At 39.3% G+C, this 14,896-nt stretch overlaps 1 protein-coding gene across 2 annotated transcripts in view; it reads right to left on the bottom strand.

The window, feature by feature from the left end:
• Positions 1 to 1,171: 1,171 nt before the first annotated feature.
• The window catches only part of ppp2r3a (protein phosphatase 2, regulatory subunit B'', alpha), a 62,387-nt gene continuing 48,662 nt past the window's right edge, over positions 1,172 to 14,896 (bottom strand). For both annotated transcript variants that reach the window (XM_058413523.1, XM_058413524.1), the window contains 12 exons: positions 11,939 to 12,172; positions 11,718 to 11,821; positions 10,176 to 10,278; positions 10,015 to 10,089; positions 9,303 to 9,389; positions 7,459 to 7,615; positions 6,235 to 6,283; positions 5,945 to 6,034; positions 5,643 to 5,818; positions 5,064 to 5,182; positions 4,857 to 4,963; positions 1,172 to 4,014 (listed from right to left, as the gene is read on the bottom strand). In XM_058413523.1, the coding sequence (XP_058269506.1) occupies positions 3,918 to 4,014; positions 4,857 to 4,963; positions 5,064 to 5,182; positions 5,643 to 5,818; positions 5,945 to 6,034; positions 6,235 to 6,283; positions 7,459 to 7,615; positions 9,303 to 9,389; positions 10,015 to 10,089; positions 10,176 to 10,278; positions 11,718 to 11,821; positions 11,939 to 12,172 (1,398 nt within the window). In that variant the 3' untranslated portion in view covers positions 1,172 to 3,917. The remainder of the gene's footprint in view (positions 4,015 to 4,856; positions 4,964 to 5,063; positions 5,183 to 5,642; positions 5,819 to 5,944; positions 6,035 to 6,234; positions 6,284 to 7,458; positions 7,616 to 9,302; positions 9,390 to 10,014; positions 10,090 to 10,175; positions 10,279 to 11,717; positions 11,822 to 11,938; positions 12,173 to 14,896) is intronic.

The following is a 14,896-nucleotide window of genomic DNA, read 5'->3' as shown; positions in this document are numbered from 1 at the left end:
TTCATGGCTTTGTGTGGTCAGTGGGGTCACTGCTTCAAACCTGAACTTCAAGGCAGCTTCTGAAGAATAAGAACACAACTCTTCATCACTGAAGTATTACACACAGGACAGAACTCTTTATTCTTTAGTGTTTATGCTTCAATCCAGTACCGTGTATGACGTCACATAATCACATTAAAGTAAAGTCACTACATTAAGCTGCTCAAGGTGCTGCTGCGCTCGCTGTCCACCAGAGGCCGCTGCAGTGCCACGTTTACTGCGAGCTTCTCTACGAAGGTTTATTTATCTGAGATTTATTTTAATTCTGGACATTAGTATCAGCATTTTAACAGCGTTATCATATTTAATATTTATATCCGAGAGTCATGGAGGTATGAAACATATGACGTAGAAAAACATAAGCATATATATTGCAGTAATCAGTAAATAATAACATTAAAGTAAATTCTACCTTATGACTGAGGTTATGTCTCTCACAATCAGGTTCAATTCAAGATAATCACAGATTTCACTTCTTTCTTAAATGTACACTATATTGCCAAAAGTTTGGGGACACCCCTCCAAATCATTGAGTTCAGGTGTTGTTTTTCAGGGGTTGGGCTCGGCCCCTTATTTCCAGTGAAAGGAACTCTTAATGCTTCAGCTTCATACCAAGACATTTTGGACAATTTCATGCTCTTTGTGGGAACAGTTTGGGGATGACCCCTTCCTGTTCCAACATGACTGTACACCAGTGACCAAAGCAAGGTCCATAAAGACATGGATGAGTGAGTTTGGTGTGGAGGAACTTGACTGTCCTGCACAGAGTCCTGACCTCAACCCCATAGAACACCTTTGGGATGAATTAGAGTGGAGACTGTGAGCCAGGCCTTCTCGTCCAACATCAGTGCCTGACCTCACAAATGTGCTTCTAGAGGAATGGTCAAAAATTCCCATAAACACACTCCTAAACCTTGTGGATAGCTGTAAAGGGGCGGGACAACTCCATATTACATTCATGTGGAGGTAAAGGCAGACGTCCCAAAATTTTTGGCAATATAGTGTAGATAAGGTAGCATAAATGCTTATTAGCTTAACGTAACAATTTCATAACAATACACCATTACACTAACATAACGTCACTGTGACTTCTGTTATTACATTTCATTAAAAAAAGAAACAAAAAAGCAACAGCTTTTAAAACTTTTTTATTTATTTTCAAAAGAAAAGAATGAAAGGGGAAAAAAAGAGTCATGCGAACAAATGAGGCGTCTCCGAGCGAAACCTCGTCAAGTCTGAAAGCAAGACAAAAAAAATACACATGGAAATATGTTTAGATTTATATATAGCTATATATATGATGATGATGATGAAGATGATATAAAACTCAAAATAAAGATGCACACTAAGAGTTTGATGTTAAACAGCCGTGTGGATCAGCTGATGAACAGGGGCGGGGTTTGCATAGATAACGTTAACGTGAATAACGGCGTGACGCTGCAGCAGGTTCCATCCTCACTCATCATCACTGAGCTGGACAGTTCCAGCAAAGATGATCGCTGACCAACGCCGGACTCGTCCCACGGGTCATCACAGGTAGAAACACTGCGGTTTGAGATCTGTCCGTTTTTCAGCGTTTAAAACTCCGCCTCCGCCACGCAGTGGCAGAGACTAACGCCAAAAAAATACAGTAAAATTAAATACAGAGGCATTTACAGCGGTTAGAAAACACACTGCGGCTACGGGATACACACACACACACTCACAAACACACACACAAACAATTATATAAATTATATATATTATATATTACACTAATTACATAAAAACAGTGTACAGTTAGAGAGCGTGTTACAGTTAGTTAGCAACAGTGCTAATCCAACACACACACACACTAATGATTTAAGATGATGTCATGAGTAAAGTGGACAAGGTTTGTCGTGTAGAGGGCAGAGCAGCACCCCCACGTGGTGCACATACATCACTACACATCAAAATGCTAGTCGCTAATCCAAACGTTAGCAACCACTAACCACTAAGTGCTAGCTAAACCAAACACTAGCGGTTAACTCGCATGCTAATAGGTAAGCAAATTTTGACTGACTGGGGAAGGAGAGAAGTCCCTGCATGAGGCGGCGGCCATGTTGAAGCCAGACTGAGCAAAGTGGCAAAGCTTTCTAGAAGTTTTTACTAAACGTTTAAAGATTGTCCTGTTTTTAGTTCCCACGTTTGTAAAATTGTGAATATGGAAATGTTTAGAGAAGTTTGAATTTCAGTTTGTAGTCAAGTTACAAAAAAAGAAGAAGAAATAAAATAAAGTAAATAAGATGGAGTCTGCACCACATTTTTCATTTTAACATGCAATACCGACCTGGCCACTAGGAGCAGCGCACTATGACTACATGACTACGACTGGTTCAGCACTCAGAATTAATGTGCAATATTTTACTGTGCATCATTTCACTCACACCACAGCACATCCTAATAAACCGCTCCAGCTTTACGCTAACCCTGTGGCGTCAAATCTCACAACTAGCGTCGGATCCTTTCAGTTTTTGGCTTGATTTATATACTTTCTCTAATCAATCACAGCTCGTGCATTCATGCTAGCTAGAATTGCGCTAACTGACTGCCAGCAAATTAGCAACTTTATTTGTTCATTGCTAGCTAGCCACTGCATGGCATCCATCTCTCCCAGTAAGTAACAGGGCTCTTGCGACTTTCTCCACTTTAACAATGCTAGGAAATACAAGCTAGCATTTATGCTAACATCTGAAATTTTTAACAGTTTATAAATTGTAACGTAATGTTAACGTCTCAAAATATTAAATGCGAAATAATTTCTCAATCATTTACCCACACATCTGAGAGAAACACGGATGATTCCGGACGATTCTCTCTCTTTTCCGCCATGATTTTTTTGTTATCTATAGAAGGCTATTCTCTAGCTATATATATATATATATATATATATAACCTAGTCCCCTAGCAAGTGTTTTCGTGACTTTAACCAAACGTCGAGTGTGTCTCGTGTAAATTCACGCCTTCTTTTCCAGTAGCTCAGCACTGTAGGGTAACGTTAACGTTTCTTGACTGTTCAGTCTTTTCTCACAAGTTTCAACGTGTCTGAGAGAAACGCTAACGTTCCGACTCTTTTGTCTATTTTTTACCCTCACTGTTTCCTTACTTCATCTATAAACGTCTACGTTCTGGCTAGCTCATGCTTGGTGTGCACGTTTCTCGATTGCTTAACAACAGTGTTATCCTGCATGTTAGCACTGAAATATCGAGCGAACCGTGTTAAAGTTCTTTAACTAGCTTTGCTAAGAGTTTACGGGTTGGAAATAAGTGTGAAATGAAATATTGGTAGTTGTAGAGAGTTTTCTCCATAATTTATCCACACATCTGAGTGAATTCTTGACCTTCTGGATGATTCTGGCTTCTCTTAGCTAGCTAGCATAATAGCATAATCCTGGGCACTTATGTTTCCCAGTTGCCTTCACAGCTATAACTTCCTGCACTGGTATTTCTCAGTATGAATGTGAAGATCTGAGGAGTTTCTGTTACTAAGACAAATTTACGGTTTGATTTATGATTTAAAATGTATAAAAATATGAGATTTTGACAACCACAGTGTTCCCTTCAAGCCAGAACCCTAATAAAGTGTCCTAAAGCATCTCTCTCTCTCATGACTTTTTATTCTTTTTATTTTTATGAACTAGAGTGAGGGATGAAACCAGCCGGCTGTTTGAGTCAGATCACCAGGAGTGGAGCTGGTTAGGGATAATGGTTAAGACATACTGAACATGGATCCTTAGTGGGAGTTCACAATCTCTCTCTCTCTCTCACACACACACACACACACAAACACACAGACACAGTCTGTTTCTGCACTGTAGAAAATTGTGTATTTCCTCTGTGAGCGAGCTTCAAGTTGATCATGGAGACAGATCAGAGATGACCAGTTTGTCCATTTTGTTTCCGATATCAGAATTAACAGGAAGCTCCTCACACTCGTAATCATCCTCAAAAGACCTGCAACACACACACACACAAGACATCTCTAACCCAATGCTAACAGATAATCACAAATCAGCTGATGACTCTTTTATAAATACAAGCAATACAAGTCAGTGACTAACTTCCAGCGCCGCAGCAAGTGGCAGCCTTTCCAGCAGCTCCGTGCGTGCCTTACTATTTATTATTTATTTACTTTTTTCTTACAGAACTATCAGTAAACTGAGATTTGCACAGGACTCATAAACACGCAGTTTTTGCACATAACAGTTTTTGCACATCGACTAGGTCTGTAACTTTAAACACTTGTTTTTGCACATTACTTATCTTGTTTTTCATCTCATTCTCCATATTTATTCCTAAATCTCTGTATTTAGTATTTTTCTGCTATATTTTGTTATATTGTCATATTCTACTATATTTTGTAATATTTTGTTATTTGATATATTTTTTTGTTATATTTTGTACCCTAATTTGGTTTTTTTTTTTAGTATTTTTGTTATATTCCTTCCTATTTTATCTATTACCTGTGTTTGTGGATACTGCTGGAAACTGTGAATAAAGTATCTATCTATCTATCTATCTATCTATCTATCTATCTATCTATCTATCTATCTATCTATCTATCTATCTATCTATCTATCTATCTATCTATCTATCTAGATGCTACTTAACCAGTTAAAAACCAGTACCTAACTAACCAATACAAGCTAAACCACACACTAAGTAACAAATAACCCACATTACAGCTGTGTTTAAAGTTTTTAGTGATTTTTAGCAGATTGCTCTTTGTATGTTAAAATAAATATGTTAGAATGAAATTAGCGTGTGTGTGTGTGTGTGTGTGTGTGTGTGTTTACCCGTCGTGCAGATGCTCACTGACCGTCTCCTCTGCTACCAGGATCTCATACTCTTCTGATGCGTACTTGTCCCAGTCTGAGGGCTCCGGACCCTCACTGTCCACATCCTACACACAAACACACTTTAGTGCATTACAGTATATAGATGAACAGATACGAGTTGGAGACTGAAGTCAGACAAACAGACAGACATACAGACATACAGACCTTCTGCACGGAGAAGGGGTCTCTCTGCTCGTGGTCCAGATATTTATCCAGGTTAAAGAACGTGTCGAAGAAGATGTGGGCCATCCTGCAGCGCTTCAGATCACGCAGAGTAATCTTACCTACACACACACACACACACCAATAACACTGTATAAGACTATATATAATTCATAACAATACTGATACAGGGCATGACGCTGCTCACACACTGCTGTTAACGTATCAGACAGAGTACTGGTCAGTATCTAGACTCTCTGAGTTACATGGAACTGGACATTTAGAAATGATGGTTGAAGAATCATGCTACAGAGTAGAGTGTAAGGGAACTGATATTTGGACTCTGATGTAAGTAAAGAGAACCTGAAAGAGACCATGCACTCACAGTATAATGTGCCTTCAGACCTTAGTGTGAGAGTGTTAAACTAGAGGATCTGCTTTAAAGTGTTATTTTTGAGGGCGTTACTTTTAAAATAGTTTTTAGTGTTACTTCTGAGAACATTATTTACAAGTGTTAATGGTTTTAATGTTGATGGTTTCCTGTTGCAGGGTGAGATGTTTGACCTCTGACCGGTTACTGACCTTGGCTCTCTGGTTTGACGAGGTCAAGCATTTGGCACAGCAGATCCTGGAAGGGCAGAGGTTCTATTCCCATCCCCTCCATCCGCTCACACTGTTCCTCATAGAAATATTCCAGCTCATACATGGAGAGAACTCCATCACCATCCAGATCCATACAGCGGAACCAGTACTCTATACTGCACACACAAACACACACACCATCATCATCATCATCACCATCAAAACACACATTCACATTGTTTCTTTTTTGTTTTTTTCCATTTTCTTACTGCATCATGTCACTCCACATGTTCTTCAGTTACCTTGTTGGGTTCTTCTTGTCCTCTTCTGAGATGAGAAACCACACAAACTCAGCATAACTCATACGTCCTTCTCTCTGCACAGAGTTTCCCCTGAAACACACACAAACACACACAGATTTACTGAAAATTACTAATAATGAATAACCTAAAAATGCTAACATTAGAATGTATAACAATTGTTTTATTGCTAATATGCAGTGTAGTGTGTGTGTATGTGGTGTGTGTGTGTGTGGTGTGTATGTGGTGTGTGTGTGTGAATGAATACAGTGGTGGTGGTGTTTCCTTCTCACCGAGTGACAGCTCCTGAGAAAAGTCTCTCGATGATCCTGCTGGATGAAGCTGTGATGAAATAAAACACAATTCAGAATGAACTCCATTTTTAGAGCATCATCTAAACTCATCTTCATGAAGGTGTCTGAATCAGGGCTCTGGGTAACATGGTGAAAATATCACACTGCCACAAAAATATAATCCGCCGCCTCGGAGCTCGCGGAACATGATAGCTTTCACAATATTTAGTTCTGCTGAGGTTTGATGAAGACGTTCTTGAGAAAGCGCAGCGTCACATTTAGACACAACCGTCTGATTCTATTTACACATCCTTCTGATTCTTTCTAGAAATAAATGCTTTAAATAAAAATAAATGTCACAAACATTAATCCTTACATCACTTACTATATCTGATATATTTTCACCCGTCATGGCATGTTTTTGCAGAGTTTCAATTAGCGGTTGATGATAAGTTTAATTACTAAGTTGTAATTTAAGTAATTCTAAACATTTTCTGAATATTTAGCCAACACATCTGAGGTAAATGTTGACGTTCTGGATATTTCTGTCTTGTTTTCACTGTCACTGTGACTCTATATAGTTTATGTTAAAGACGTGACAGTGACACACTCCCAGCTACATCTTTATCATTCAGGTGTTTTAGATTTGCACTAGCATTAGCATCCTCATGACACTGCTTTAAAAAAAAAAAAATACACCACATGCAATGTGTTTACAGCTCTGTGTGTGTGCATGTGTGTGTGTGTGTGTGTGTGTGTGAGAGAGAGAGAATTGGATTAAAATATTCCATCATTTTACTGTATATAAGATTTTTCACTCTACAAGACCACTGTTAGCAGCGTTTCAGTCAGAACCCATAGACTTTCTGTTAGCGGTTGATGCTAAGTTGTAATTTTAGTAATTCTAAACATTTTCTGAATATTTAACCAACACATCTGAGGTAAATGTTGACGTTCTGGATATTTTAATCAAGTTTCTGCAGTCATTCTGACTTTATATACTTTATACTGTTTATATTAATGACCTGACAGTCTGTTCTTTCATGTTGTCCAGCACTAGCTTCCTCATGAGCCTCTGATCAGTTTCTCAATTAAAAGAACCTTTTAACAGAAATCAAATCTGAAGGAAGGACAATACACCAACAACAGTACATGTAGTGTGTTTACAGCTGTGTGTATCATGTCAAAAAGTGTGTGTGTGAGAAAATTGACCAGTAAGCTCACCATGGTCGTTGTAGCGTGAGAGATCTTTGGGGTCGATGAAGAGGTCATGGTCGGTGTCCAGCTCCCAGAACTTACAATAAATGACATAGAAGTGTTCATAAGAGAAATAATCTGTGATCTGATTAATGTCGTCCTCCTCCTCCAACAGGGCCAGAGTCTGCACACACACACACACACACACACACACACACTAAGTACCTTATTGTTATACTTATGCATAAAGAGTTTATCTTATCTTTATATCTTATGAACTAATACTAAGCAAGATTGTACAATTCAGTGGATATTAATCTGATCTTCCACATTAGCTAGCTAATGTAATAAAAAGCTAATGCTAGCTAAGTTAGCTAGCTTAACCAAACAGCTTTATATTTTGTCTTGTAAAAAACCTGAGGGACTGAGCCATGTGGGAAAGTAAATATTATTTATTTTGCAGTGCAGTTTATTCTTAAATGCAGATAAAAGTATTTTCTTAAAAATGTGCTAATTTCAGTTTGTTAAATACATCGAGGCCTTTTTTTTGCTGCTGTTAAATACACTACCAGTCAGAAGTTTGGACACACCTTCTAATCCCATGGTCTTTCCTGATGTTTATTTCTTTCTACACTGTAAAACAATGCTGAAGGCGGCTGAAATCCACAATAATGTCCTTTGAACAGTTGATATTGAGATATGTCTGCTACTGATGCTCTGTAAAGCCTTCATAACGCCTCTAATCTGAGGTGCCGTTAATTGGTGATTTCTGAGGCTGGTCACTCTAAATGAACTTCTCCTCTGCAGCAGAGGTCAGTTTTGGTCTTGCTTTACTGGGATGGTCTTCATGTGAGCCAGTTTCATCATGGGGCTTGATGGGTTTTGCAAATGCACTTGACAATACTGTTCTTGCAAGAACTATTCCAGAACACCTGACCTTCGTGTCTTAAAATAACAACTGACTGTTTTTTGTTGTCGTTACATATGGATTACTGAAGTCCATGTGTGTTATTTCATAGTTTTGAAATCTGCAGTATTGTTCTAGAATGTAGAAAATAAATCCCTAAACAAAAAACACTGAATTAAAAGGTGTGTCCAAACTTTTAACTGGTAGTGTATGTGAACAGTTACAGCAGAAGCGTCAGAGATCATACAGTATTTATAGTTTCACTGTATACAAGATTTTTTTTTATTTTCTAAAAAGATTTTCTAAAAAGATTTTTTTGATCACATGAATCTGCATCTTTGATCGCTAGCATGGTGAAGGAGCATCAGTAGCAGCTCAGCTGTGTGCTTTCAGAACTTCAGAACTAGCTAGCAGGACACCTGAAGTTCTTTACTCCAACCTTCACCTCCATACCATGCCTACACAGGAACATGGTCATGCTGGAAGCTCCAGTAAAGTAAAGCTGTAACACTACACACACACACACACACACACACACACACACACACACACACACAGAGATGTTCTTGGAGAAAATAATCGCATATAGGTGAGATGGTCAGGTGTTGGTCAGGGTTGTATAGTGACCATGTGTGAGTATCTGCTTCTGTAAACAAATATATCATTGAAGGTCATGTTTATTATAAGTATAAAGCATTAAGGAACCATAATTATAGCTGATCTGTGAGTGAAGCAGCCTGTGTGTGCTGCATGTTCTCTCCATTCCTTACTCCTTTTAAACCCCGGAGCTCCTGTTTGTTTTTAGCGTGGCCTCACTGAATTTCACATGAGCTTTAAATAAGCTTGACCTGGCTTCCAGCAAGTCGTTCACTCGGTCAAACAGCAGGATTTAAAGCAAATAAACAGACAAGAATTGTATAAAGTGTGTAAGGGGACTGCGGTGAACTGATGAGAGTGTGTGTACCTGCAGGAAGTTACTTCTCCTCAGCTCAGTCATGGTGATCCTGCCTGTCCACGAGCGATTCACTGTGTAAAATATCCTCTGGATCACCTACACACACACACACACACAGGTCATTTTTACACACCGAGAACTGCTACTGATGTCCACAGATAAGCAGTTTGGGTGTGGTTGTGGTGGACAGTTTGGAAGTCGAGGTTCATCTCTACTTAGCATGTGTTATGTGTGTTATGTGTATGTGAGCTAACTAGGCTAATAATTGGCGCTGCAGTGACAATAGCGGAAGGCTAATATTTTAGACTAGCTTCTGCTTCCTGGTAGGTTTGTGCTTGAGGGAGCAATAAGAACAGGAAGCGACCAAATATGGGCATGTGTGTTAGGGGGCAGAGGCCTCACTGTTTCCGTGATGTCAGACTTGACTATAATTACTAGTCCTTCCAACACACACACACACACACACACACAGAGTGGCAGGCGTGTCCCAGCTGTCCACAGATAGACAGACAGACAGACAGACAGACACGCAGCAGTTCATGTCCCTGTTTGATGAACTCAGCTCAGATTTAAAAATAATCACACACTTTCTAGGGACTGTGACTATGATTCAGCTACAGGATGAGAAAACAAGTCCAAGCCTGTGAAGACAGCATGGCTGCCGCGGTGGCGAGCGATTCTGATGCTGAATGTGGTGAATGTGAGCGCGAGCGTGACGTACGGTGGTGATGTAGCGGGAATGGAATTCAGGAGCGTCTTTTAAAAATGTCAGACCCGGATGAGTGTCCACAACGTCCTGAAAAGAAAAAAATAAATACCATGATTAGACAGAAATTAACAAAAAATGAACACAAATATGACACACACACACACAGAGCTGACCTGTAAGAGGGGGATGAAGTCTTCCTGTTCCAGGTACGCGCAGCCCGGCTTGGCCAGCAAGTAAACAAACTTGGACGCATCATCATAGCAGCTGTGTAACAATCTGCACAGAGGGAAAGGAAATGTGAGTGTGTGTGTGAGAGAGAAAGAGAGAGTGTGTGTGTGTTTATGATATTAGGTGTACTGAATAATAATCTACTTCTGCTCACAGTTTTCTGTATTTACTGTATAACTCACTTCCTGCTGTATGGAAGGTTCCAGACAAAACTGTTCATCTCAACACCTCACACTCAGTGTTTATTCTCACTTGGACACTATCGAGTTGTACCTACAAGCTGCTGCTGCTGTAATCATTAAAACTGTCCTGTGTTTATCCCATGTCTCTGATCACAAGGTTTCCTCCTCACGTCATCAGGAGAGATCTGTACCTACATCTGAAATTCTCTACTTTCATTGTGACAAAAGCTGATGTAAAAATCACCAAATTTCCTAAGATGACTTTTGAGCATCAGACGAATTCAGATCTAAATTGATACCGAATTGAAATGCTAACAGATGCATCAGTGAGAATGAGGCTTGACATCCATCACTGAAGACTGTTGTTTGTTATCTAACAGGAGTTCAGATCTAAGAGATAAATCTGTAAATAAAGCTGATGATGTAGTCATGTGTCATGTATAATCCTGACTTTAACTACGTACACCTTCATCCTCGTACTGGAGATGTCATTATAGATATTAATACATATGGACTTCCTGACCATTCTGAAATCTGATTGGTCCACAGTCACCCAGAGTGTGTTTCTGTGCCTCCAGAGAGATGTGTCCAGCTACGATAATTTAAAAAGTCAAAACATTATGTTTAAATCCCTTTCTTCAGTGCTGTATATATATTTAAATACATCAATAGCTGAGGCAGTCATAGTGCCAGCAAACTCCGTATCCACACCATACTGGTGACAGCAAACTCAAGGATGGCTTTGACCAAGTCAGCTGACAGATGGACAGAACTGTTCAGTTATCTATAGCTGGTACACGTAGGTCAAATGCCCAAGAAAATCTAGATCAGATTTCTAAAGTCACCTGAAGGAGCACCAAAACCAGGATGGGTATCAGTGTGTCAGAACAGATAAATACGGATAAATCACTGGAACCTTAAAACTCTTAGAACTGCACAATATCTAGGTTTGGTGTCTTCTGGTGAAACAGTCGAGGAAACAAGGATAATCCAAGATTTATACAATCTGAACAACCTTCTAGCTTCACTAGCATACATCAGGCAGGTCAGGTCTTAGAGAACGTGTGAGCTTGGTTGAGATGATCAGGGATAGCTCAGTGAACATTTGAATATTTCAATGTTGTTGAGTTTCATCTTGTAAGTTAGCATAAATGTATGTTCTCCATTTGTGTGTAACATCTCCAAAGTTTCTATAGCTTTAATTTCTTAAACTCTTGACCAAGGCTTATAGGTTACAGTAGAAGTCCACCCACTTCACCTTGTGAGCAGTTCTTCATGTGGATTAAAGTTTAAGGGTTTACTCACTTTCGCCATGTGGCGATAAATGAATGGACGGAGACAAAGCCAGTCCTCTCTCCTCCTGCACAGTGAAACATCGGGGCCTTCCAGTACAGTGGGCACCCACATGCCTGAGAACAATTCGTTTATGTAAAACATTCTGTATTATAGATCTAGAAATATTTTTCAGTGTTGTGAATCATGAAAAGAGTTTGGTGATGATTGTTCTTTCTCTAACTCCTGGTCACCTTGGCGATCTTGCTCATCTCGTAGATGTCGGCCTTTTCCTCCTGCAGCTTGGCGAAGGCGGCCTCCACTTTGGCTATGGCCTCGTCGATATTAGCAGTGAGGTTTGGGAGACCCGTGGGAAAATAAAAGCGTGGAATGTTTATGGAGGGAGGAGGGGGGGCAGGCGGAGGAGGAGAGGGGGAACGAGGGATGGGAGGAGGAGGAGGAGAGACGGGTTTCTTCTCCGGCTGGATCTAGAAAAGGAGATGCAGAAAAAGAGGGAAACGTTTACATCAGGTTTCGGGTATTATTATTATTCACTGAGCATGTGCTATGTGTCCCCTCCCATGTCATCTAATTAGCATATTTTACATTATTCATGAAGCTGGTCATTAATCACACTCGCATACTTGTATGTGTCTTGCTGTTATCTGTTTAGGTCTTTCTTCAAGACTCTCCAGAATGGTCTTAAAAGCTATTAGATGTTCTGGGAAAACCTGACCTTCTTAGCCAGATGTTTCATTTTAAAAAGAAAAACACATTAGCATACACTGTGCTGCACTATACATCATCATCATCATCATCATCACAAAGTGCGTTTAAAAGATGAAGAAACTGTTCCTCGCCCACACAGACATCCATTACTCCAGGGCAATAAGCTAATAATCATCAAAACCGAGCAACAAATGGTGTTTCCTCACTGCATCGCATCTCACACACACACACACACACAGATCACATTCAGAGCTGTAGATGTTCAGATTTAGATTTGAGATTTAGATTTTAGACTAGAAAAAAACAAGACATTGCAGTGCTCTGGGGTTGGTCCTGGTGGCATGTGGAAATGGCAGTGTGTAGTTTAATGGGTTAGGAGTTTAATGGTTTAAATGGGACACCACTAACATAATGTTTCAGATTTATTATGTATGTTTAGTAATATTTTTCCTCATTGGTTCTCTGAGCTCTAATCAAATTAATATAATCTCTATCATAATATCACATACTGTACAGAGCATGATAGGAGTCTTAGCTGTTCTAGAACACTAACACAATGCAGTGTAACACAGTAATATGATAACACAATGTAACAGTGTAACACAATGTAACAGTGTAACAGTAATATCTTAATACTATATAACAGTGTAATGCAGTGTAACACAATGTAACAGTGTAAAGCTATAATGTAGCAGTAAAATGCAATGTAACCGAAATGCAACATAATGGTGTAACACAATGTAACACTGTAATGCAATAACAAAGTGAACACAATGCAACACTGTAATAATGTAACAAAATGCAACGTAACAGCGTTACACAATGTAACAATAACAGTTTACTGTATGATCACTGTCACTGATTCACAGTGTAACGCAATGCAACACTAACACAAAGTAAGGGTGTAACAAATGAATAAAAACACTGCAAACAATGTAACACAAACGCTGCCATGTAACCATGTAGCTGTGTAATTCCATGTAGAAGTGTAACACAATGTAACACAGTGTATCTTGTAAAGCCATGTAACACTAAAATGTAGTATTACAGTGTTACAGTTTAGAGGTTCACTGCAATTTAACACAATGTTACACTAAGGCAACACACTGTAACATAGTATAACAGTGAAACAGTAATGCACTGTACCTGTATGATGCAATGTAACACTGTATAACCGTGCAACACTAACGCAATGTAACACTGTAACACCTGACACAGTGTAACAATGTAACACAATATAAAACTGTAGTGACAGAGTTCTGAATTCTAAACCACACTAATATCTCTCGGGTTCTGTATTAGTGCACTACACAATTCTCCAGCGTAGGCAACAGGGAAAATAGTCCAATTTGGAACACAGCCCAGGAAACCATTACACTACAAACACAGCACTATGAACAACATGTAGGGACATGACATATGAGCCAGAATTACATGAATGTGTCACCAAACCGAATATAAAGAGCCAACAGTACATAACCCTTACTAAAGACTACATAGGGACACAACGTAGGAGGAGACTATTGTATACTGTGTTCCACTAAACACTACACAAGGAGGCTACTGTAAATAACCCTGAATAAAGGCTGCATACAGTCACATACTGTACTTCACTGTTCCTTTAACAGTGTTCATGTGATAGTAATTGAGTGTGTGTGTGTGAGAGAGAGAGAGAGAGAGAGAGAGAGAGAGATAGGGCAAGCATGCTGTTTCAGTCTAAAGCATGGCATGTACACACTCTGATTTCTAATTTACACTCTGGACACCTCGGGTTATTCACAGCTGCCGGCTAACTCGCTATTCTGTCTCTCCAAGGACCATCACACATCAGCTGAAGGGTAAATATCTGCTTACTTAAAGGCCACAGGCAGGTGTGTATCACACCACACACACTGTTCACAGTCATTCTTCATCACTTCTCCTGACCTCTCTCTCTCTACACCCTACTATAACGTAAACTACACACTGTGGTATTTGTCATTGTGTGTTTATAATCATGCACACTTTGTATCACTTTGGCAACATGGAAACTAAGCATTTAGCAAGCTAGCATGTAGCATCTAGAAGGTATGTTACACACAGAATGCATGGTCATAGTGTCCAGGAAAATGAGACAGAACCATCAGGAACAGCAACATTTATTTAAAAATACTCTGGAATTAAAATTAGTATCAACTGTTCATCCAAGTTCTATGAGTTCTGGAAAAGGCAAAATAATAGAACACAAACATTCTGGTACCCTACAAAACTTCAGATGAACCATAAACTTTCCAGACTTTCCAAAAGAAGAATTTCTAAACAATAAAATCTGTCAGATGTTACTGGATGAACATGATGATGCCTTTTAGGAAAGTATTTGTTGATGATGATGCAAGTAAAATGTGGAGTGTTTGCCAACTGTTACTATGGAAACCTGTGATTAGCAAGACTGCTCGTTATGAAGAACTGATGAAGATCCTCAGATCTGGAACTCTGTGTTTAAA

The sequence above is a fragment of the Hemibagrus wyckioides genome, linkage group LG17 (assembly GCF_019097595.1).
Source record: "Hemibagrus wyckioides isolate EC202008001 linkage group LG17, SWU_Hwy_1.0, whole genome shotgun sequence".
Classification (NCBI taxonomy): domain Eukaryota; kingdom Metazoa; phylum Chordata; class Actinopteri; order Siluriformes; family Bagridae; genus Hemibagrus; species Hemibagrus wyckioides.
This window is presented reverse-complemented; position numbering and strand designations above follow the sequence as displayed.